Source organism: Natator depressus, chromosome 5 (assembly GCF_965152275.1).
Source record: "Natator depressus isolate rNatDep1 chromosome 5, rNatDep2.hap1, whole genome shotgun sequence".
Lineage (NCBI taxonomy): Eukaryota > Metazoa > Chordata > Testudines > Cheloniidae > Natator > Natator depressus.
This window is the reverse complement of record NC_134238.1, coordinates 15,452,576-15,477,013: the sequence shown is the minus strand read 5'-3', so window position 1 is coordinate 15,477,013 and position 24,438 is coordinate 15,452,576. Positions and strand designations below refer to the sequence as shown.

Genomic DNA, 24,438 nt, shown 5'->3' with positions numbered 1-24,438 from the left:
AAATTCTTTCCCCTAGTCCCAATGGCTAGCATTACCCTTATGTTCACTGATCTCAGACACCATAGTTGAAGCTTAGACAAATTCAGACTGGAAATAAGGCACGAATTTAACAGTAAGTAATGTCGTGGATTTTATGTCACTGAATTCTTAAATCAAGGTTGGACGTTATTCTAAAAGATAAACTCCAGGAATTATTTTGGAAATCAGACTAGATGATCACAGTATTCATTCTGGCCTTGGAATTTATTAACCACATCCTGTTCTCAGTGACTTCACTGGCAACAGTGTTTGACCTGCATTGTTTACAAGTTTGAATAAAATAGGCAGAAGGATTTCATGGCCAACTTACAGGGTGTTCTCCGTTCCCAGAATTACAAACTGTGCACCTTATTTCTACAAGAGACTTGTTTATTTTTCTGCTTAAAGTTTATAAAAACTGTTATTCCAAAGCAAAGTTTAAACTTTTTACAAATGTACATTTCAGAAATAAATAGTGTTCAATGTCATACAAAAAACATAATATACAAATAGAGCTTCAAGACCACTGTATAAATATATGGCATGGCGACAAATCACAGATAGTTACCAGAGGCTTCAATTATTGAAGACTGTATATAACCAAGACAAACATCACGCTATTCTCCAAATATGTATGGTTATTTTAACTTTGGTTGGAATGAGACACTCAGAAAGAAGCCAAACTAACGCACCCTTGTTGGCCCATTAAAGAGACGTGGCTGATGACGGTCTTCATAACTTAAAGCATCAGGCCGCCTAGCAAGCTCTGGTGTTTGTGTAGAAAGCATTGCACTTTCACACCAAAACCAAGAGTGATCCCAAATATATTAAAATGCCCCCACCCCCTGAAAAGACAGACAGTCAGGTCACCTCTGGCCTAAGCAGACTGAGTACCTGCAAGAATCTGGCCTTTTTAGAACAGTAGTTTCCTGCAGGGTGGATTAAATTAATTCCATTACAAAGCCAAGCTTAGCTGGAATCATGGAATAAAAATATCTTTAAAACACTTTTGCGGTGGAAGCCTGGTTATATGTTGTAGGTTAAATTAGTACCCAAACCCTGTCAAGTGCATGTGTGTGCACATACTCACACAAAACCTTAAAATGTGCCTTGCTGCTACAGTTGCATTCAAGTTCAGTTTGCAGAGGTGAATGCGTCCTCAAAATACATATTGCTGAATGATGTCAAGTTTGGCTGTAGCAGTACAGATACCCTCCAAGTATACAGTAAGTCGATGGCTGCTGCCCTTCTTTATGGTTCAGGATAAGATCTGCATGAAGCAAGTACTGGATAGTCCTTGTTTAAATAAAATACTGACGTTTATCAGAACAAACATTTTAAAGGAAAGTAGCTGCCAGTAACTTCAGGATCTGCGTTCGACAGAACAGAGGGGGATGGAGTAGTGGACTTTTTTACAGGATTAGCCATGTGTACTACAATATCTGGCAGATCTACAGTAATGGTCTCTGGGAAAAGCAAAGGACAGAATGGAGAGAAGATGGAAGTTAGAGGAGAGATTACCTTGTGCTTAGCCTTTTTACACTTTGCTGGTTTGGGCTACTCATTCTTCCACATCGTTTAGTGCAATTTTAGACTCTGTAGTACTCCTAAGCTGTACATACACTGTTATGCATTCTCAGTAGCTTAGTCACCAGCTATTCTGATCAGCTAAATCAATTTCCCCTTGACTTCTACGGCACATAGGTAGACTAGAACCAAGGCACAGATTTATCTCAACTTTGTTGATACTTCCAATGGTCTGGGACAACTGGGAACAGACTATGCAGAGCATAACACAGATCAGGAAAATTAGGTTAATGCACATAAACCAGACTCCCCTAAGTAGGGTGAGTTTAGTAATTTTAATAAGTTATTCTAGGACAGCAACTGAGTGCATATGGATCACTCCTCACCAGAAACATTGCCTGCATCAGTTCAACGAGACCGAGTTCTCTGTCCTGAATAGTAAGTGATACTAAGACAAACTGCATAAATGTCTCTCCACCTATGTAATCTTCTGCAGTAGGCTTCTCATATGTTTTGGATAGTTAGGTCCTTTTGTGCAAGTCTTCAGAAAAACCTTCAGAGGCGATTCAAAGCTGATCTAAGGAAAGAGTGGGGAGAAATGGATGAAAGGAAGAAATACCTGGTAAAATGCAAAGGTGGCTTTTTTTTTTAAGTTCAAAATTGTAACATATGGGTTCGTAAGAAAGCAAGCCATGGACACGTGAGACAGGCTGAAGACTAGGTGCAGTTTAGTATTTTCTTATTTGGAACCTTTGCCTACAATAACTTTCAGAGAGCTGGAACCTTTTATGGGAACTCCAACTTGTACCAAGTGTAACGTGCATTTAGACAGACTTGCAGATGGCTGTGATCCAAGGCAAAAAGTGTAATTGCTAATAGACAAACTATATGTTTAAGATCTTTGACTCTAGAGCCTGCACATTCAGTTGTATTCAGGAATGGATTGATACTTTGACCTACAAATTTAACTACAACTCACTGAGGGCATAACTACATTGCAGTTAAACACCTGTGGCTGGCCCATGTCAACTGACTCAGGCTAAGGAGCTGTTTAATTGTGGTGTAGACATTCACGCTCGGGCTGGAGTCAGAGCCCTGGGACCTTCCCCCTTGCAGGGTTCCAGAGCCCAGGCTCCAGCCCAAACTTGAAGGTCTACCCCACAATTAAACAGCCCCTTAGCCCAAGCCCCACAAACGCAAGTCAGCTGACACGGGCCAGCCACAGGTGTTTAATTGCAACGTAGATATACCCTGAGGGCCTAAATCTGCCCATCCATTAATACTCATCTACTTACTTGTCAAGTAAGCTACTACACCAGATGAGAAAAGGTGGTAGATTCCAGCCCCAAAGCAGTAATTCCAGGAGTGAACCTACACCATGAGGAAGAGTCTGGTTTGCCAGCTGTCTTTCTGCTATGTAGGCATTACTGGAAAGTGCATTACTGCAGCCTGCCTTTGTATCTTCTGGGTTAGCTCTGGGTATTTGTTTCAGCTAGCACATTCTCCAATTCCTTTGCCATGAGAATTTTATATTGGCCTTTGCACGTGATCTCATTTGTGAAATTCTTAATACACACAGCAGCAACACTAAGAGCAATTCACTATTTCTGCCAAATCTGGCAGTAGATACCATCTGATATTGCTCAAAGACAGAATTCTGCCATCTGAGGTCACTGTGCAAGGAAACTTTTTACACAGGGCTTTGTTACAGCGTTTGCAAAAGCTCTAACAGTTTGCATTTTGATTAGTGTTGTACAGACTCTTCTTTTACAGCTTGGACTTTAAGTCCAAGAGGTGCTAGACCAAGTTCACCTCTAGTGTATCTCAAATGAAGTCAGTGGAGTGATCTAGAACAAATTTGGACTTTTTTTTTACTACATAGGATAGTTAGTCATCAAATCCTCACTACTTAACACTTGATGGATTTAAAGTCACACTGCAGGAGCAATCCGAATTGATCAGGAGGGTGCACTAGAGTTTAGAGTACCTCCTTTGTAGAAGCTGTTATATAGCCTTAAATGGGCCAGCTGAGTTTTCATTAACATGCCTTTAGTAATTAGGAGTCCACTGAGTTTTATTAAGCTTTCTAGCTCAAGACTGTAAGAACATCTGTTGCAAATTTCTCCCCACTTACTGAAATTTCAGTGTCAATCTGGTTATACTTGTCCTCATTATACACAGCTTAATGCCTTAGACAATAGGATTTCAAAAGGTAAGCATTTAATTAAACCCTACCTTGTTTGGTTTTTTGTTGGCCATCCATCTCTACATTTCACAAACCAAAGATCTTTACCAGGAGATATGTTGGTCAGCTGAAGATCCTCTGCACAGAAAGTTAACCTGAAAGGAAAAGGTCAGAAGCCATGGAGACATTACACATACAAATCGATGCAAGTTATTTATACACTTTAGAAAGTAGCTTCTAAATGGAACACATAGCCATCATTCTTTTCTAGAGACAGCGAAGGGGTCAGCAAGAGTTATAGCACTGTTCACTGGCAGGAAGGCAATTCTTGTCAGATTTGGGCCATTTCTATTTCAAGAATGCTGTTTCACCACTCCTTCTAGAGTATTAGTTTTTAACAGTGATCAGTCTGCTATTGAATGGCATTCACAATAATTAGTTTCCTTCTCTAGTTTAGTGCTTTACAAGTAACGTAAGGGGCAGTAAGAAGCCAAGTCCTTGACACAGCATGTACATTCTTCTGAATTCATTAGCTTCACAGAAAGCCTGTTCTCTAACCGGCAACGTCAGGAAGTTTACCACCGTAAGCCCTGCTACAGGGTGCCATCTGACAGAGGCATTGTTTGAACCATCAAAGGTCCCTCACTGAGCAGCCATTAGCTACTTTTCTTGCTGTCTTTGACACATCTGAACACTCTTGATTCCGAAGTCTCAAACTCACATCAAGTCACCAGTGTTCCCTAAAGAAATACTGATCTACTCACTTCTGTTGCGTTTCCCCAGACTTCACACGTATACGTCTGATCTGCAGCTCTTTGGAAGGTTTAGCAGATCGGAACCAGTAACTTTTGAGCTCTCTCCACAGATTGTACCAAGACTGAGAAGATCCCTCCCAGGTGAGCTTGATCCGTAAGAGGTCACCAATGTCTTCTTCAGTATAGACCAAGAAGGGGTTAGTAGAATTCAGGCCAATTTGCTCAAGTCTGAAAAATAGGCAGAGACTCAGCATTCTTCCTCATTAATGAAGCAACTTACTGCACTTCTCAAACACTTGTGTTGGGAAAAGAAGAGTTCTAGAGAAAGCATCAAGCATTCCACACAGGCAGTTGAAGATCATGGTTCTAGTTTGTTACTGGTTTGATTAAAGAAAGTGACTCTGGCTATCTGGTTTAGTGTTATCCTTGTGGGGTGTCTCATATTTGGCTCCTTCATTTTTCTAGCACCTCCTAAGGCAACATGCAGTTACAATTCACATCATCCTTCTGGGGGAGTAAAGGAACTATACACCCCTTTTGTAATCCCCCCGGATGAGGAATCCTTTTTGCCAAGGACAGACTACAGGGGGATGCTTTTAAACCACATAAAAATCCTCCATCATGCAAGGCAGAGGAGAGGTCTTTGGTAAGATTGGTGGTAGGGAAAGAAAAGAGGAAACAAGGCACATTACCCCTTACAGCCCAGGGATTTGTGTATCAGACTGGAAGCCAATCTACTGTCTCCTACATGGCAGTTCATCTCCCCAAGAATAAAATCTGGCACTAATTAGGTTGCTGCTTTACCATCATTCAGCAGATCTTTGGATATTAGGCTCAACTGCAACAATAGCAATAATTCTCTCTCAACTCCACTTTTATTGTTAACCGTTGCTTCTAGTTCCATGAGTCCTTCCCACTGTTCTGATCAAAATAGGGAGATGAGTCAGCTGAACTCCACTTACATCTCCAGAGAGAGGGGTTGAGACTCGCCATTGGTACCATGAAGGGTGACTGAGAACGTGGGTTCCGTTTCTCCTAAACTTTTGTAGCTGAAGATATGCATTTTCATCTGATAATGGTAAACTGAAGAGAGACAAGCACAGAGTCCAGTTTGTGAATAGAGGGCATTGTTTATTCCATGACAAGTTGTGGTTTGCAAGATGGTGCCAGCTGGCAGAGACAAGATCACCCATACAAGTAGCCTTGATGGGGGCCTATGAGCCTGAGCTCAGATTAGAAAGCTGATAATTACTCAGCCACAGATGGAACTCTAGGACCATTCCCTGAGCCTTGTGTTGCAGCAGAATCCTAGCGATCTTCTACCTTCCCCACACAGTTCCTACATAGAGGAACATTGTTGAAAGTGTCCACTTACAGAAGTAGTCAGGGAAACATTTGTTTTAGTGGGGAGGTAGAGTGTTAATGTTCTTCCTTAATATTAAATGTTGCTATCTTGCTACAGGAAGCAGATTTTATTCATGTGTATTAATGAAAGTTGCTTTTATTGTCACCATCTGTTGCACATCTGTACTATTTTAGTTTCTGCTAAGCCCTCCAAATTCTAAATCTGAATTCAAGCATTCTGAAACAGAGGGAGATAACTTTATAGAGGACAGAATATTTTTGTCAGAGAGATGAGTGGGTTATGATCTCAGTAGCTTAAAAAAACATTACCTCTGAAAGGCATATCTGCTCTGGTTTTTAAGTACATCTTGCTGTTCCTTTTGTTCCTCATTTTCTTGGCATTGTAGCCAATGCTGTTGCAGCGGTTCTTTCGGCAGCTCAGGCAGATTCCCTTCTTGAAACGGCTGGAGTCGGTGCACTGAAAGGCGAAGCTCTGCTTATCTTGGTTCACAAGGGAGTCCACGAAGAGGTGTACAGCTCGCTCATGTTCACATTTAACAACATCCCCAATATCTAGCTCAATAGAGAAAGTTGTGGTGGTAAGATACACTTCAGCAATTTAGCATTCACCACCCCAACACCTACAATCTGCTGCAAAAGTTAGTGAGTTAAACTAATCGTAGTTCAATATAAGTTAAGTCTGACCAAAACCAGATACGCTTCTCAATTAAAAACAATGAGGCGTAAATACAATACCTTTAAGGCTGACAGACTTTTGTTCAAACACATTTAGCTGTAGAGATGGAAGGCAAGACTTCAGAGCCAGTATAACATGGCCTGAAGTAGAAATTCGTTTTTCAGCTCCTGATGCTTAACACCAGACTTAAACAAGATTTTCTGATTTCAAGAGGAGAGGGCAGTCTAAAGACAGCTTAGATGGAGAACTGCCTCTTGTTAGATTGTAACTATTATTCCAATACACCTGCCTATGTAAGGTGTGTGTCTCTTCCCCCCCTCCCCCAGTCAATTATTAAATAGGAAAAATAAGAACTTACTTCCATATGCAATTGCTCCCAAAACATCACTTAATCCACAACCAGGCTGGAAATCTCCCCCGTTGGGATAAACATCTATGTGACCCACAGGCATCTGGATCCCAATGCTAACACCCAGTGTTTCCTTCGTAAATGTATGAAGAACGTCTACAAAGTCTGCATCATCAGGGGAGAGACGTCTGTGAGGATCAGCTCCTTCAAACATAGGGCCAGCTGGATCCAAGCCTGTTAAGCAGAGCGCACAATACAGCAGCAGCAAAAAATCTGCTAGGTACTTTCCTAGCAGAGGGTGACGCAACCAGACCCTACCCCCCAGGGTACAATCTAGAAAAACAAGTGTACAATTTTCATTCAATCACTGTCACACGGAGTGAGTGTGTGCATTAATGTCTGGAATCTTCCCAAGTTATTAAGGGACATTCCTTCAAAACTGCTGCTGTTAGAAGCTGTGATGCAAAGAACAGAAGTTTAAAAAAAAAAAAAAAGGTAGTGAAATGTCCATGGTGCCGGACACTCCAGCCACTAGGCACTTGTGAGTCTGTATTAGAGGGGTCCAATGGCGTGGCAACCAGGGCAAGTACCACCACGAGGTGTCTGATCACCAGGAGAGAAAGCTGGTCATTTGTTTAGCCACTATTCATGTTGTGAATGGAAGAAGTTTGTGTTGATACAGTTCTGAAATGTGTCACTGTTAGTGCTTAGGTATTAAGGGCTACATCTGGACTTCAATAGGAGCGGTGAGTGAGCAGTGGATTGAACAAGTGAAGGCCTTTACCCTGTAGGACACTTTATTATCCCTTCACATGGTGTGGAATGAATATAAAACTAGAGGCGTAAAGTTTAGCTTAAATTTGGTTAAAGAAATGTGTTGTAAAGAAAGGCCCTAACTAGCAACTAAGAGAAAGGCCTTGAAAGTAATGAGTTATAAGTAGGGAGGGTGGCAGGTTCAAAAAATAACTAATGAAATAAGGGCAGTTTCTAAAAAGAAGGTCTCTGACTGATAGAGGCGACTGCAGATGGTTTTAAATAAGACATTGTCTGTCTTAAAATGAGCCAACATGGATCTTCCCACCCCACATACCAGTGTTATCTCAAAAATTAGAGCCTATGTGAACCCAGGTGCAACAAATAAAACCCGTTAGTCAGAAAGGAGGAGGGGAGGAATAGCCTTGGAGAAAGGTGGTTGTAAATCTTATCTGGACTAAGACTGGAAATGAGGGTAAACTGTCTCAAATTTGTTTTTCGCTGACATCAGTAATTGGCAATGACATCTCTTGTTAAAGGGTATAAAAAAAATAAACTCTTAAAGGGTTCATTGCTAATACCTGCCTGACCACACTGGAGCCGACCAATATGGATCTAAGCATCCCTGGGTTTAGCCTGTTTTAGTATCTTGATCAAATGCTTATCAATATTTTGTTGCTGTTTGGATGTAATAACTTATTTAGGCATGTTTACAGCAATTGTATAAATAACATTTGGCCTTTGGATTTAATAAAGGAGTTTATAGTTAAGTTAGCATTGTGCTAATACCCTGCATAAATAGTAACTCCAACACAAGGTAAGTTCTGTGGGTAGGTGTGTTAGTTGAGATTTTCATGTAGGGGCATAAGAGATGTGACTTGGAGACAGGTTCATTAGTACGGGAGGGGCAAAGGAGACAGTTTATGAAGCATGAATTTCTATAGGGGAGAGGAACCACTGCAGAATCCAGAAGGTAAATTGGCAGAGGAGAGATTGGTGGGGAAGAAGAGAGAGAGGCAGTAAAGAAAATCTGAACAACTGACCTTTCCCAGTGTTCAAGGGATCCAAATTCCTATTAGTAACACCATATTGATGCCTTGGACAATAGGAAATTTCTTTATGGTAATAAGGTCTAGACAAGAGTAGCTGGTTAACACTAAGAACTAAAGATGGGTCAAAACCAAAATGTTTTGTCTGAACCATCCTGTACGTTGGCAATTTTTAACCTGAGGAACCTGGTTATAAGTAGGGCCCCTTCCAAATTCACAGTCCATTTTAGTCAATTTCATGGTCAGAGGATTTTAAAAATCGTTAATTTCATGAGTTCAGCTATTTAAATCTGAAATTTCACAGTGTTGTAATTGTAGGGGTCCTGACCCAAAAAGGAGTTGGGGGGGGGGGGGAGGTCACAAGGCTATTGAAGGGGGGGTTGCAGTACTGGTACCCTTACTTCTGCGCAGCTGCTGGTGGCTGCATTGTCTTCAGAGCTGGGCAGCTGGAGAGTGGCAGCTGCTGGCTAGGAGCCCAGCTCTGAAGGCAGAGCTGCCGCCAGCAGAAGCAAGGATGGCACGGTGTGGTATTACCACCCTTACTTCTGCGCTGCTGCCTTCAGAGCTGGGCAGCCAGAAAGGGTGGCATGGTACGGTATTGCCACCCTTACTTCTGTGCTGCTGCTGGCGGGGGGGCAGCCTTCAGAGCTGAGCGCCCAGCCAACAGCCACTGCTTTCTGGCCGCCCAGCTTTGAAGGCAGTGCAGAAGTAAGGGTGGCAATACCCCGACCCCCCTAAAATAACCTGGAACCCCCCAGCAATTCCGTTTGAGGTCAGGACCCCCAATTTGAGAAACGCCAGTCTTCCCCTGTGAAATCTGCATAGTATAGGGTAAAACGACACCAGACCAGATTTCACAGTCCAAGACCCGTTTTTCATGGCCGTGAATTTGGTAGGGTCCTAGTTATAAGCCTCTGCTACCCACTACCCTATTTTGCCTTATCTAATAAAAATGAACCTAGTTGTCTCTAAATTGAGGGCTTGTGACATTTGGAGGTCACCAGGTGGAAATGTCAATTTCCACTGTTTATTAACATTAAGTACTAGTTTATTCAAATGGTAGTATTATCTGCTTTCCCCGGTCACTTATACTGGTTTTGTTGCAAGTGTTTATGGGGAGATGCATATCTTATCCCTACTGTAGCAGGTAATTAAGCTATACACATTATTGCAGGGAAAGTCCTGTTCCCAATGCGGCCCTCCCCACCATGTTTCCAAATAATCTATACAAGATCCAAGTCATTCCACATGGAAAGATGAAAGTTTCTCTTTAGACTACTGGCTTTCTGAACCAATCGCACTTTACTAGGAAGTGAGTCATGGTGGGACAAAGTAGCTCTTCACAAAGGAAGAGCGGAGTTTAAAATTTGAAGTCGGCCAAAAGGGAAGCAAATGGCTCTCATGCTTAGGCTAGCTTGTAGGCCATGTCTACTCAGAGATTTAGAATTTTGATAGCAGGGATGGATTTGAGAGCATTTGAGTGAATCCGTGTTTAACTTGCACACCTAGTTGGGACCTGAAGCCAGTTAGTGCCAGCAGTCTCACTTTCATGAGAAAGCATCAGGACTAATAAAAATCCAAGGATCTTTTTTTCTGGCAAAAAGTGGGAGGTAGAATCACCTTAGTTTAATATCCTTTAGATGCAAGAAAAGCCATCAGTGAGGAGCGTGACTGGAGAATTACAAAAGAAAATAAGTTGGATACTTTAATTATTACTAACCCCAGACTTAGACATCTCAACAAAGCAGTTTAGATTTTGAGGTTCTGACAACCCTGTTAATATTGCAGGAGGAGACAAAAGTATTGCATGGTAGCAGTTTTAGGACAGCCTTACCTGTAATTCTGCCTATTGTTCCATTTGCATAGTTACCAGCATATCCAGCAACATGGGCACCAAGACTGTACCCAATTAAGTGGACGTTCTCAAGCAGCAGGTTCTGCTTTTCCTGCAAGTGTAGAAATAATTAAGTTTGTTCATATTTTCAAGAGAGTTGATAACTCATATCTAGCAGAGGGACTCAAACTGCAAAGTTTAGGTCTAGACATCCCCAGTGTAAAAGTGGTTTTGGATCGTGCCTGTAACTGATATGTTTTCTCAAGACACCGGCAAGGTGATTCAGTCGTTTGGAGACTAGTCAGTCCCATCTTGTTTCTAGCCTTCAGTCACAGTTTCTCAAAGCATACCTTTACTATCTGGAGTGAGGAGTCTGGGCTTCAGTGCACTTAACTTTAGTAACTTAGTAGCAGCATTAGCAGGGTAGCTTTTATTTTTTCCAGCAATGGTACTGATTTTTGGATGCCAAACTTGACATCTTGAGCCTGATTCTTCAGAGGTCTGAGCATCCAAATTCCAACTGAAGTCAATTGGTTCTGCAGGTGCTCAGCACCAAGGGCACCAGAATGTTTGTAGAAGTGAGGACGGCCCACGGACACTGGAACCAGGGGGCCATGCCCTCCCCTTTTTTACATGGGCATCATTTGGGGGGGCTGGGGTAGCTTTGCACTTCCCACCCCCCCCAAACTGCAAGCCTTGGGTAGGCATGAAGAGGCACCAGCAAGGGGGGCTGCGATTTGTGGTGGGGGATCAGCTCAGTTTGGAGGACAACACTGCCCCCAAACTACACCCATGTTAAAAAATGGGGGGCATGCCTCCCTACCCCAGTTCCAGCACTGTTGCTCAGCACCTCTGAACACATGCTCAAAGAGTCTCAATCTGGACACCCGCAAATAGAGGCACTCAGTCACTGGTCACCTCTTGAAAACTTGGGCCTTAATTTTCATCAAGTGAAGGGTCTAAACTTTTAAATTCAGTAAGCACTGTATATCTGCTCTTGTTTGTAGCATTAGATAAGGTCATCCCATTGGCCAGAATTCCAGTCCTGATGTAAGCAGATGTATCTTCACTAAAGCAGGAATAGAATCACTTAAGAGTTGCTCCTGCTTACACAAGGTTTGAATTTGGCACATCTTTGTGCTTGACTGTGCCACTGAACTGAGATCAAGAATTACACCATCTTTCACATTCCAGAAGTGCTAGAAGTGGTGTACGTTCCCTTCCCCTGTGCAAATTGAACGATACAGTACACTACAACACAGGGGGCAGTATTACAAGTTTTACCTGTAACCAGTTGAGCACCCTTGCAACGGCCTTTCCAACCACCTTTGTGTTGTTCACAGCATCAGTATAGAGCTGATGGGCAAGTCCAAGCCAGTCCACCACCACCACATTAGCATCCTTCTCTCTCTCCTGAAGAGCGGCCACCAGGCTTTCCAGCCAGTTTTCAAACAAGCCACTCATCTACAAGAGAGAAAATATAAGTTCTTCCTGGTCATAGAAAGCTGGACACACACATGCCATTAGGTTAGCCTTAAGCTTTAAAATTTACATGGTCAACTTTTTACAGTTACAGCTTTAACTAGGCACCAGTGCTTGTATCCAGCACTTCGCTAGTACCTCTATAAAAAAAGAGGTCTTCTCTTGAACACTGTCTCCACGCTTCATTTAGAAAGTTCGATTTCTTCGGTCAGCTTCATGTGGCACAAATATAAAATGAGGATAAAAGACCCGGGCTGGTCAGTATGATTTTGCAGAGTTCTTATAAGTGCTAGCGACATTGCATCACTATGCTAATTATGCCTTCAAGCATAAGTAGTAGGAGGTTGCAAAGTACAGAACAAGAAAAGTACAGTAGCCTCTGTATTCTACACCAGAGACTACTTGTGCCTCCCCATACTGGAGGACGGGGGTAGGGGGGGCCCACAATCTAAAGGGGAGAACACATGACCGCCTCACAGGTCTCCTCTGCCCAGTGACACCTTCCGCCATGCAGAGATGGACAAGTGGCTCGTCCAAGACCCCCCTTCCTCCGCCCAGGGCTGGCCTGATCCTGCCGGTCACCCCCCCTTCTCGTAGCCCCTTTTTGGTGATCAGTTGGCAAGAGCAAAGGGGTCAAATGCCCAATTTTGCCAAAAAAGTTGAGATATCCAGGGCCAAAACAGTCACCTGGTCACCCTAGGCCAGGGGTCCCCAAACTTTTTCAGTCATCCCCCTCCTCCCCGTCCCTGCTGCGAAGCTGAGGCCTGGAGCTGGGAGTGGGGCTGCGGTCGGCAGCATGGCCAGAGGTGCAGCTGGGGCACAGCCAGGAGCCGTGGCTGGGAGCAGAGCCATAGCTGGGGCTGGGGCAGGGCTGGGGTGGGGGCAGAGTGGAACTGGGGGCAGAGCAGGGCTGGGTGGCGCTCCCACTCTTCCCCCATGGGGGCTGAGCCAAGCCCCACTGTGCCTCCCCCGACCCACTATGCTGCCCCCTCCCCTCCAAATTTTCCTCTGTGCCCCTCTAGGGGGACACACCCCACAGTTTGGGGGCCACCGCCCTAGACTGTGATAAGAGCTGCCCAGGGAGCCTGGGCAGCTATGGGGAGCCCAGAGCCCTCCATCTTCCAGGCAGGGGGCTGAGGTGCCTGAGAGCCCCTGGCCTGTGCCCCTGCACCCCAGGGCATCCCACTCATGGCAGGTGGAAGGTCCAGGGCTCCCAACAATGGCCCAGGCTCCCTGGGCAGAATATAGAGGCTGTGTAGAATATACAGGCTACTGTACTTTTTGTGTTCTGTACTTTGCTCGTACCACGGCCCCAGCTTCCGGCCAGGCCAAGGGAAGGGCCTTGGGGGAAAGGGGCGAGCAGGGGGTGGGGCCCCATGGCGGGAAGCAGGAGGAGATGCGGAGGGACCCAAATGTTCTTTGTGCCCAGGACCCCAATAAATCTTAATCTGCCTCTGGGCACTTGACCCCTCCAACACCCCTTCTAGGGGTCGCCTCTGTTCTCGACAGAGACACATGCATGGAAACTCAAGCATACCAAATAATATTGTTAGAGCCATTCGTGCTGCCCAATTAAAGAACACAAAGAAAACTAAACAGTGCCTAGAGCTACATTGAATTCCCCATACTTACTGTCCATCCATGAATAATAAAGAAGGTTTTAGCTGTCAAATTGAATTTGCAGTCCTCTAAACATTTGTCTTGGCCTATGGAGAGAAAGCAGTCTTCATCCCCTGGAACTGTGGAGGAGCGAAGATTAAACTTCACTTGTAGTTTCTGAGCCTGTGCAAGTTCTTTTTCGTTCTTCAGCAGCTCAGCAATTGTGTCATCTGGAGACAGATCAGCAGGGTGCATGGTTACTACTTTTATGGTCTTATTCAACAAAGTAGATGCAAGGTAGGATTTAGAAGTAGAGTATTTTAAGAGTTTGCTGCCCTTTTGGTGTCAAACGAAGGCTGGGATATGGGAAATCAGATTCTCCACTTCTTCAATTTGAGGAAGGAGAGGTGATTTTCTGGTTCACACAAAATACAGTACTTCTAAAGAAACCTCTAAAAGACACCAGCTGGCATGTAGTTTCAGAGACAGCTGCATAGGGAGGATACCTCAACTTCTTTAAATGTCCTTGTCTACATCCTCTGCAAGTGATTCAAAGTCAGACACTACATCCCCCTACTTATCATCCATCCAGTAGAGCAGCATTTTCCAGCTCAACAGCTGGCTTTTGTTCTGTCAAAGCAAGAAGCTTCATGCCGTGTTCTTCTAAAGTTTTGAAAAACAGGTTTCTCGGTAATATCCAAACTTTTCTGAGGCCTGGGGCTTCTTTAATGGAAGATTGGGACTTCAGCCACTTTCCTGTAATTGAACTTCACGCAGGATCTCCTACACAGTATGGCAAACTATCCTGATTACAGATTGGTGAGCTGCCCAGTCACTTCAGTCTGCTAGCCACAGTAGTTTGGTATGGAATTACAGGAGGGAGGGAGGGTGTCCAGAAGGATGCCATGGGGGGATACTGTGCTGTTCATTTAATTAGTGTAAGTCAGTTATGCAGAGTAGATAATGTTGATTGGCTTTCAAGAGCATGGCTTGCTGCAGCTCAAATAGGCCAAAATGTATTGACCTTCCAAAATCTAATTATCCATGGAAAATGCTGCAGCCCTTATTAGCACAAAATCCCCATTGACTTTGATGGCAGTTCTGAGAAAGGGTTACAGAATTTGCCTTTCCCCTTCCCATCTGAACTTTAAGTGGAGGCAGGGGGTGATTAACAGCTGGGTTTCTGTGGAGCAACAAGTGCTATATTTGACACTGAATCAGTTTAGAATTCATTTCAAAATTGGCGTCGAGTCTTACTGTAAGTGCAACTTTTATAAACTGAAGGGAAATTTAGCCCTCGTGCAACTCCTGTGACTTCAGTGGAAGTACACCTGCTTTATATCACTGTGCCTTTACTAGATTTTTACAGCTAACATGTAGGACCAAGCACACGTTAACATGAGATTACGCGTCTTGATCACCTCAACATGCTATTTGCCTTGTCTCTATCACGTTACAGAATGCACCAGGACTCAGCAGCTCAGGAGAACACGTGAGCAGAACTAGCTATGAAGAGGTGTGCATGTGAGAGTGTCTAACAGGTTTCCTGTATCCAGGCTCCAAGAAGTGACAGTTAGTTAGGGGTGCTGTTCGAGGGTATTGCTTATGCCTTGCTATACTATCTACATAACAGTTTGTTTAAAGCTTGTAGAGTGAGTAAAATATTTCTAGCGTTCAGGGGGAACTTTCATATATTTCCTAGAGCACTAGCTCGTCTACCTGTTCAGCTGAAAAAGGCTACTTCGATTTTCTACCCCATGCCTACACTGCGTGATGCATGTTCCAGCTTTCTACACGCTCGTCTTATCAAATACTGAAAAAGAAATCAAGTTTTCTCTTAAGAGGTTTGCTATTACAGTAATAGAACCACCTCTCCCAGCAGTTATCCCCTTCAATCTGAAACTTTAGTGCCTCGTAGGTATCAAGACTGTGGTTGGTAGGAGAAATCCACCTGAACTAAACCATTATGCTAAACTAAACTTATATGAACTTTATTTTTACAATACCAGTTTATTTAATACCCAGTACAAAAAGGTATGAAAGTGGGCACTGAACCAACCAAAGGAACACGGACAAGAACAAGCTAAAGTCACCATGGAGTTATAAGTGGGGCACATCAATGACTGGAATCTGACTGTAGTTTTATGTCTAGTCCATGCGTTAAGTCAATGAAATCACTGTTGCACTGATCCTTACACTAAGTTCCGGCGTCAGTTACCTTTCAGCAGGTCTTCCTTTGCAACCGGTGCGGAGTCCCTCGCTGCAATGCCAGAGACAATTCCAACGAGCAGCAGGAAAGCAGAGCTTCTCATTGCTGAAACGAGTCAGGATCTCTTCTTTTTGCGCGCGTGTGTGTGAGGGGGGGGTCTTTTCTCTTTTCCTGCTGCTGGCCGTATTCCAACCGGAGCCGGGGAGATAGATGCACCCGGCTTCTTAGCCTCCCTCCTCCACCAGGAGGAACGAGAACGTAGCTAGTTCGAAGGAGAGAAAGGGAGAGGAGCAACTGCAAGGCGCCTAGTGCTGCCGGTGAAGCCTTGCTCCTGCCAAGAGGCGGGCTGGGGGGTAGTTGTTACAGTCAGAATTGGGAGTCACCTGACCCATGGCCAGATGGTTTTGACTAATTTATGCATGGCTGCGGGATCCGATTGGTCACACCCTCCCTGGACGCGAGGCGGCAGTTTTCCAAATAGTCTGAATGAAGTCGGCAGCCCCCAGCCCGCGGCGGAGCGAGGCAGGGGGGCGGCCGGGGAGCAGCGTGGCGTTGCCGGCGGCGGCGGCCCGCCCTGCCGCCACGCGGGGCCGCTAGAAGCCGGCTGAGCTGCCCCGTGCGGTCCTGTGCCCGGGGGTGGCAGCGGGATCTTCCCGCTTGTCAGAGCCAGGCTGGGGCACATCGCCCTCGCGTCCTCCCGCTCCGCTTCTCCGGTGTAACAGGGCGCCGCCAGGGACGGCTCCCCCGCCTGGGGGAGGCTGAGTCCGCCCCCTTTCCGCGGCTGCTCTGGGGGAGGGGGCCGGCGTGGGGAAAAGGGGACTCCGCTTCTAGACCTAGACTTGGGCGCCGCAGCGGGGGGTCCCAGAGTTGCTGGAGCCAGCCCTGATGCTTTACTGCTTCGTCCCTGGCCCAGTGCTGCTTTCTGACTCAACACCCTTACCCCCCCGCCATGCTACTGCCTTCTCCACCCAGCCCCTTGCCTGCTCCTCTTCCCCCCACACCCCCCTCCAGGGCAGCTACTTCCTGAGCCACTGCCCCCATGTCTGTCTACATCGTCCCAGTGCACCCATCACCAGGGGATCAGTTCTGGGTCCGGTTCTGTTCAACAGCTTCATCAGTGATTTAGATAATGGCACAGAGAGGACACATAAAGTTTGCCAGGATACCAAGCTGGGAGGGGTTGCAAGTGCTTTAGAGGATAGGGTTAAAATTCAAAATGATCTGGACAAGCTGGAGAAATGGTCTGAAGAAAACAGAATGAAATTAAGAAGGACACATGCAAAGTACTCTACTTAGGAACAATCAGTTGCACACATACAAAATGGGAAATGACTGCCTAGGAAGGAGCACTGGGAGCTGTGGGTCATAGTGGATCACAAGCTAAATATGAGACAACACAACAGTGTAACACTGTTGCAAAAAAAGCAAACATTCCGGGATGTATTAGCAGGAGTGTCGTAAGCAAGACACGAGAAGTAATTCTTCCACTCTACTCTGTGCTGATTAGACCTCAACTGTAGTATTGTGTCCAGTGCTGGGTACCACATTTCAGGAAAGATGTGGACAAATTGGAGAAAGTCCAGAGAAGAGCAACAAAAATGATTAAAGGTCTAGAAAACATGACCTGTGAGGGAAGATTGAAAAAATTGGGTTTGTTTAGTCTGGAGAAGAGACGACTGAGAGGGGCCATGTTATCAGTTTTCAAGTACATAAAAGGTTATTACAAGGAGGAGGGAGAAAAATTATTCTCCTTAAAATCTGAGGATAGGACAAGAAGCAATGGGCTTAAATTGCAGCAAGGGAGGTTTAGGTTGGACATTAGAAAAAACTTCCTATCTGTCATGTTGGTTAAGCACTGGAATAAATTCCCTCAGGGGGTTGTGGAATCTCCATCAGTGGAGGTTTTTAAGAGCAGGTTGGACAAACACCTGTCAGGGATGGTCTAGATAATACTTAGTCCTGCCACGAGTGCAGTGGACTAAACTAGATGGCCTCTCGAGGCCCTTTCCAGTCCTATGATTATATGGCACTGCTCCCATCTCTGTGGATGGCTGCTGACTTCTCTTGGATCCCCCCCAGGGCTGCTTTTTAACAACACTTTCCCCCAGTAAGCCCAGAGGTGGCATCTGTGCCCTTTTCAACAACCCCCAGCCCAGGGTACTGGAAGGGATACTGCTGCTTCCCACTGCAATGCTCTGACTGCAATATCCCAAGGGAACTGACTCACCAGGCCACTGCCTGCTCCCTATTGTGGAGCACTGACTGCTTCTTGCTCTACCCTGAAAGTGGCAACCTTCAGGGTGGCACTCCAAAGAGCGAGGCCTGGAGCTTACTGGCAGCTGGCCCAAGACTGGAATTGCTCCTGAAGGAGGGGAACAACCATGTGTATGCAGGGTCTGAATGAACTCTCCCCTGACAGCTAGTGATGAGCTGGGGAGGGGAAAAGACTTCAGGACCAGACTGTATTTACATGAACACACCCACTTTGCCTAGGTATGAGCAGACAGAGCTGTGGTGTTGGGTTACCCCGCCAGCGGGTTGGAGCGACCAGCAGGGTGGCGACACCAGAGCAAGCGCTCAGATGGTGGAGCGAGCAAGGTGCCTTCTCACTTCCAGCCCCCACAGGGTGGGAGTTGAACTCAAACAGATACAGCTCTGAACTCTGTGTCTTCGCTGACCAAGGACAATCACTGTGAGTGGGATGTGGTGGAGGGAGAATGGGGGCAGTATGTTAAAGGACCTTTTGGTTGTTGGACTCAAGAACCTGAGGCAAAAGACGCTGCCCAATCTCGGTCAGGTGGGTGTTTTATTCATGGTTTTATGATTATGAATCCTGCTTGGGGCATTTTCCCTAATCCATGTTGGGTGACTTCCCTTCTTTCATTAAAACTTTCTTTTCTACACTCAGACTCCATGCTTGTGAGAGGTGAAGTACTGCCTCTGAGAGGTGCCCAGGGGTGGTGTGTAATTTTCCCGGATTACTGAGTGGTGGGGGTTGAGCCGGTTCTGTGTTGTATTGTTGAAAAGGAACCCCTAGATATTGAACCCAGCCCTGGTTGCTGCCAGCTCCACCTGGTTGAAGGGTTACACATGGATCCCACCACCATTCACTGCAGTTAGCTTTCCCACAGCAAAGACTATCTGACAACGGAGGGAAAGGAGGAGGAATAATTGCGGCAGAGTAATTCCTGGCTGCCTCAGTGGAAGATGGAATGTGGGCCTTGTGATGGAGGGGCTAATTCTGAAGTTAGGGGCTTGGACAGTGTAAATGCAAGGACCAAAAATACTGTCTGCAGTGACCCCTCCCCTCAGTAACCTGAATGGCTGGAGAAATGACTACTCTCCTCATCTCAGCCCTGTCCTGAGAGGCGGGGGTTGACCTGTCTCCCATCTGTAAACCCAGAATAGAGCTCCCCGCAGAAAAGACAGGAAGGGAGTCAAGTTTTGAGGTTGGGGGAGTGTATTCTACTTGGAAAACCAACAGCGTTTATTTCCATGCCACCTTTCAAATGGAATTGCCTCCCCCAGGCACTTTCCAAATCGTTACCCTCTCGACATTTACATGCACTTTCTAAACTGTTCCCTCTCGACATTTAAAGCCCTTCCAGGAGATCTATTTTCTACTCTGTGCTCTGCCACTGACTCACTGTGTGTCCTGGGGCAAGGCCAGTTTGTCAAAAGTGGCCTCACATTTAATGTGTCTCCATTTTTGGGTGCCCACCAATGACACACTTGATCTGATTTACACAGGTGCTGTACTCCAGTTGAAGTCACTAAGAGCTGTAGGTGCTCAGCAATGCCCAGAATCAGGCCTTTAAGGTGTCTCAAGTAAGGCATCTGAAACCAGAAGTCACTTTTCAAAAATGTGGCCTTGCCACCTCTGTGCCTCAGTTTCCCCATCTGTAAAATGGGGGTTGTGACACTTTCCTTCCCTTTGTTAAACACTATGAGGTCTATGAATAAACCATTCCATATAGGTGCTAAATCTATGAATAACCCATGCCATATAAGTGCTAAGTGAAGAGTGAGGGTCCTGTGAAATCTCATCAAAAAGATCAAAGAACTTCAGGGGGTCCAGGTAACATATCTAGACTGAAATTTTTAATGGGAGATAAACAGCAACAAGCTGTGTGAATGGGGCTGAAAGTGAACTCACAAGCTACTTCAAACTCTCATCCTGAGCAATTCCAAGGAACTTCATTCATTAACACTAGATAAACCGTTCAATACTGCAGGCCTATTATTTGTATTACCATAGCACGTAGGAGCCCTAGTCATGGACCAGCTCCCCATTGTGCTAGGTGCTGTACAAACACAGAACAAAACAGTCCCTTACCCAGCACTAGTGCATTTAGTTAGCCAGATAATGCATGTACATTTCCACATGGATCTGCAAATTATTCTCTCTTATAACTATAAACCTGCCTCATTAACCTTACAGATGGGGCAAAAGTGGAACGCTGGGTCTGAATGGCCCCTCCTGAACTTTGGATCCAGGTCAGTAGAAGAACTTCTTAGCTTGGGCCTAACTATATAATAGACAGAAGCAGGAAAGTAGATAAGAAATGTGGATTGGATTCCGTACTGGGACGAACTCTCTGCAGGCCAAGCCATCTTTAGGTATTTTACTTTAGTCACAAACAAACAAGTCATTCTCTTAAAATGAGCTAGTATGATGGCTTTGGGCTATTTGGGGTTAGCAGGGTATTTATTATTGAAATTAATGGCCCAACAATGGGATTGGGAGGTATTCCAATAAAGACTTTTGATTTGCACACCAAAGATACAAGTAAAACTGAAACAGAGTTTTATATTTTAATCTCTGATCAGAAATCCAGGGTATGGTAATGACCTCATACTAGGTTAAAAGAAAAGGAGTACTAGTGGCACCTTAGTTTACGAATTTACTATTTACGAAAACTCACGAAAGCTTACGCTCAAATAAATTGGTTAGTCTCTAAGGTGCCTGTTCTTTTTGCGAATACAGACTAACACGGCTGCTACTCTGACACCTAATACTAGGTTGTTAGGGTTCCTTTTCAATTCTCTTCCATGCACACCAATACACAGAACCTCTCCTCGTATATATTATCCACGGCTCTCCCGCCCGCCCCCTCCCGCTTCCCTTTATGTTCATTCCTCTTCTCCAGTTGGAGAGGGAGTGGAATGAAGGATTTACAGCTTTCTTTTTTTTTTTTTAAAGGTTTAGTTATAAAATGCAATTTGGGCATCAGGATTTAATGGGATAGACTTTGGTTACCAGGTTCCCTTCCCAGCTCCCTCCACCTAATCCGGGTTTGAGACGGATGGGAGCGGAGGCGGGGCAGACTCGTGCTGGGGAATGAATGGAGCGATGGGGGGAAGGGACGGTTTTGACCGGCAGTAACCCTGGAGCACACAGGAGCTGGGGACAGGGAAAGGGCAGAGAATGTGCATCTGCTGGGCAGGGACACCGACCTGGCTAAAGGATCTGAAGGGAGTGTGGCAAATGGAGTGCTGCTGCGTGCACTCTACTGTTGGGACTCCCTCTGAGACCTCTTTCCACTCGATTTCCCAAGAACTCCGTTTGACTGCACCTACCAGCACCCTGTGTGTCAGGGGCGTCTGAGCAGACACTGACTCCATTACACTCTTATATGATCTTGCGCAGGGCACTTAGTGTATCTCCAAAGAAAGCACCACAGCACACACAATGCACTGCTCCCTGCTTCATACAAAAGAACAACCATCTCCTTTCCCAGCAGTTTTCCTTCTGATTCTTTTCCAGAACGTCCTCCTCTCCAAACCGGGCAAGAGCCCTACTTCTCCGCCAGGATTCAGAAAAGCAAAAGCCTTTCACTAGCCCATGGGAAATGTTGCCTGTTACACATCTTGGGCCAGATTCAGATGTCAGGTTCAACACCACTGAAGTCAATGGGGCTACTTGTGGAGTAAGCGTAGTCAAGAAGGGTAAGGGCAATGTGATCTGACCCTTGTCATTAAGTTATACAGTCTAGTAGTTGACTGAGCACGAGTCAGGAGCCCTGGGTGGTTGCTAATTATTATTTGCACAGTGTCAATTGTGTGCTGGATGTTCTGTAGATCCGATGGGGATAAGGTCCCCCTGTGATAACTTCCACTGAACAAAATGTTCCAGGTTTCGCAGGACTATTACAATAAGAAAGGGAATTTCCAGTTTATCTGCATTGCTGTAGCACCTGGGAGCCCCCGTCATGGACCAAGAACCCACTGTACACAGGACAAAGAGAGAGTCTCTGCCCCAAAGAGCTTACAGTCTAAGTACATTGTAGCCCATAGAACTAGCAGTAATGCATGGGACCTGCAGGCCTGTATCTTGTAAGACATTGGCTTCAGCAGTTAGCATAATGCTTGAGGCCTAAGAACTTTGGCACAGATAAATGGCCCAATGGTCACCTGTACATTTTGGGGAACTGGGCTGCATTAGTAGGAGCATTGCCAGCAGATCGAGGGAAGTGATTATTCCCCTCTATTCGGCACTGGTGAAGCCACATCTGGAATATTGCATCCAGTTTTAGGCCCCCCACTACAGAAAGAATGTGGACAATTGGAGAGAGTCCAGCGGAGGGCAATGAAAATGATTAGGGGGTTGGGGCACATGACTTATGAGGAGAGGCTGAGGGAACTGGGCTTATTTTGTCTGCAGAAGAGAAGAATGAGGGGGGATTTGATAGCAGCCTTCAACTACCTGAAGGGGGGTTCCAAAGAGGATGGAGCTAGGCTGTTCTCAGTGGTGGCAGATGACAGAACAAGGAGCAATGGCCTCAAGTTGCAGTGGGGGGAGGTCTAGGTTGGATATTAGGAAAAACTATTTCACGAGGAGGGTGGTGAAGCACTGGAATGGGGTACCTAGGGAGGTGGTGGAATCTCCATCCTTAGAGGTTTTTAAGGCCCGGCTTGAGAAAGCCCTGGCTGGGATGATTTAGTTGGTTGATCCTGCTTTGAGCAGAGGGTTGGACTAGATGACCTCCTGAGGTCTCTTCCAACTCTAATCTTCTATGATTCTATGATTGTGCAAAATGGAGAGAGGTGTATGAAATGAAGGTAGAGTTGTAGGCCTGGACCCAGCAGGCCTGAACCAGCATTACCCACCCATCTTTTCTGATAAAAACTGCGTTTTGGGACAGAGTGTGCCCCAATAGTTAGAAATACAAAACACTTGAGTACAGCCAACATGGGGGTGAGATTTTAGCGTGGGCTGGTGGTTTCCTTTGTTTTGTTTTTTGGCAGGGAAAGGACAGTTTGGTTTTTGGTGAATGGAAGGGAGGGAGAGTAGAGAAAGACCAAGGACAAAGGAATAGAGAAAGGAGACTAGACTGGGACTGAGACTATTTCTACACTACAGGCCTTTAGAGCAGCACATCTGTCAGATCTCTCATGTAGCCGCTCTATGCCAATGGGAGAGAGCTCTCCTACTGGTATAATTAAACCACCCCCAACGAGCGGTGGTAGCTATGTTGATGGAAGAGCATCTCCCACTGACATAGTGCTGTGCACACTGGTGCTTTTGTTGGTGAAATTTATGTTGTTTAGGGGTATGTTTTTTCACACCCCTGGCAAACAAGCATTTTTCCAACAAAAATGATAGTGTAGACAAAGCTTTAAGGGGGAAATGTCTGAGTGGAGTAAAGGAAAGGAACCCAGAAAATTCTGCATAATTGGCAGGTGACCCTAATGTCATTGTTTCCCTTTGCTTGCACATACACGGTAGATTCATTACCAAAGAGCAGAATGTAGAGATGGAAAAAGCTTATAAGATCCTTCATACCAGTGGTTCTCAACCGTGGGTACGGAGGGGTCTTCGAAGGGGTACATCAACTCCTCTAGGTATTTGCCTAGTTTTATAACCGGCTACATAAAAAGCACTAGTGAAATCAGTACAAACTAAAATTTCATATAGACAAATGAGAAAGTCAGCAATTTTTCAGTAATAGTGCACTGTGACACTTTTCTATTTTTATGTCTGTAATTGTAAGCAAGTAGTTTTTAAGTGAGGTGAAACTTGGGGTGTGCAAGACATATCAGACTCCTGAAAGGGGTACAGTAGTTTGGGAAGGTTGAGAACCACTGCTTCAGACCATTCTCACTGCCAATGCAGGGTTGTTCCCTGCTTAATATTTTCAAGTGATTTACATAGTCAACACCTGCCTACCTCCAGCCAGTTAACCTTCCTGGCTCTAGCTCTGATTACTTCCAGCAATTGGGATTCTACCACTTTTTCCACAAGGCTGGCCCTCAGTCTAGGTCACCTTTGGAATCTCACCACCATTGAAATTAGGGCAGGCTTTTCCATTAGGTCACCTAGTTACCTCTCATGGCAGGGTCATTTCCTACAGCTCCCGTTCTTATGACTTGTCCAGTTTAATTTTACATGTCTCAGGCAATAGGGCTTAGCTCCACTCTGGATGCTTTCACTAGCTCAGGACTTGTCTGCACTGAGAATTTGCCCTGGTCACAGCCATCGGTAGCTGACCACCAGCATACCTCTATAAATCCATATTTGAGCTGATGTGTGTGGTTTGCCCCAGTTTCAAGCTGTGTTAAGCTGCACTAGTGTTAATCATGGCATTGCCTGTGTATACTAGGGGTTTGCACTGGGGCAGTTACACTAGCAGCTGT

At 45.3% G+C, this 24,438-nt stretch overlaps 1 protein-coding gene across 1 annotated transcript; it reads right to left on the bottom strand.

Annotated features, from left to right (window-relative positions):
• Nucleotides 1-238: 238 nt before the first annotated feature.
• On the bottom strand, nt 239-16,222 carry LIPG (lipase G, endothelial type). Its single transcript, XM_074953890.1, has 10 exons — nt 15,811-16,222; nt 13,626-13,822; nt 11,796-11,975; nt 10,512-10,623; nt 6,885-7,109; nt 6,160-6,402; nt 5,448-5,568; nt 4,495-4,713; nt 3,781-3,885; nt 239-2,122 (listed from the first exon to the last, which is right to left on the bottom strand). Exons 1-10 carry the CDS (start codon nt 15,902-15,904, stop codon nt 2,101-2,103), a joined length of 1,518 nt encoding a protein of 505 aa, XP_074809991.1. The 5' UTR covers nt 15,905-16,222; the 3' UTR covers nt 239-2,100.
• Nucleotides 16,223-24,438: the final 8,216 nt, after the last annotated feature.

Coding starts and splice junctions, on each gene's coding strand:
- LIPG (XM_074953890.1), bottom strand. CDS start 15,904: ATGAGAAGCTCTGCTTTCCTGCTGCTCGTTGGAATTGTCTCTGGCATT. Junction 10,624..11,795: donor GGGTGCTCAACTGGTTACAG/GTAAAACTTGTA, acceptor CTACACTTGCAG/GAAAAGCAGAACCTGCTGCT. Junction 3,886..4,494: donor TCTGGGGAAACGCAACAGAA/GTGAGTAGATCA, acceptor TTTTCCTTTCAG/GTTAACTTTCTGTGCAGAGG.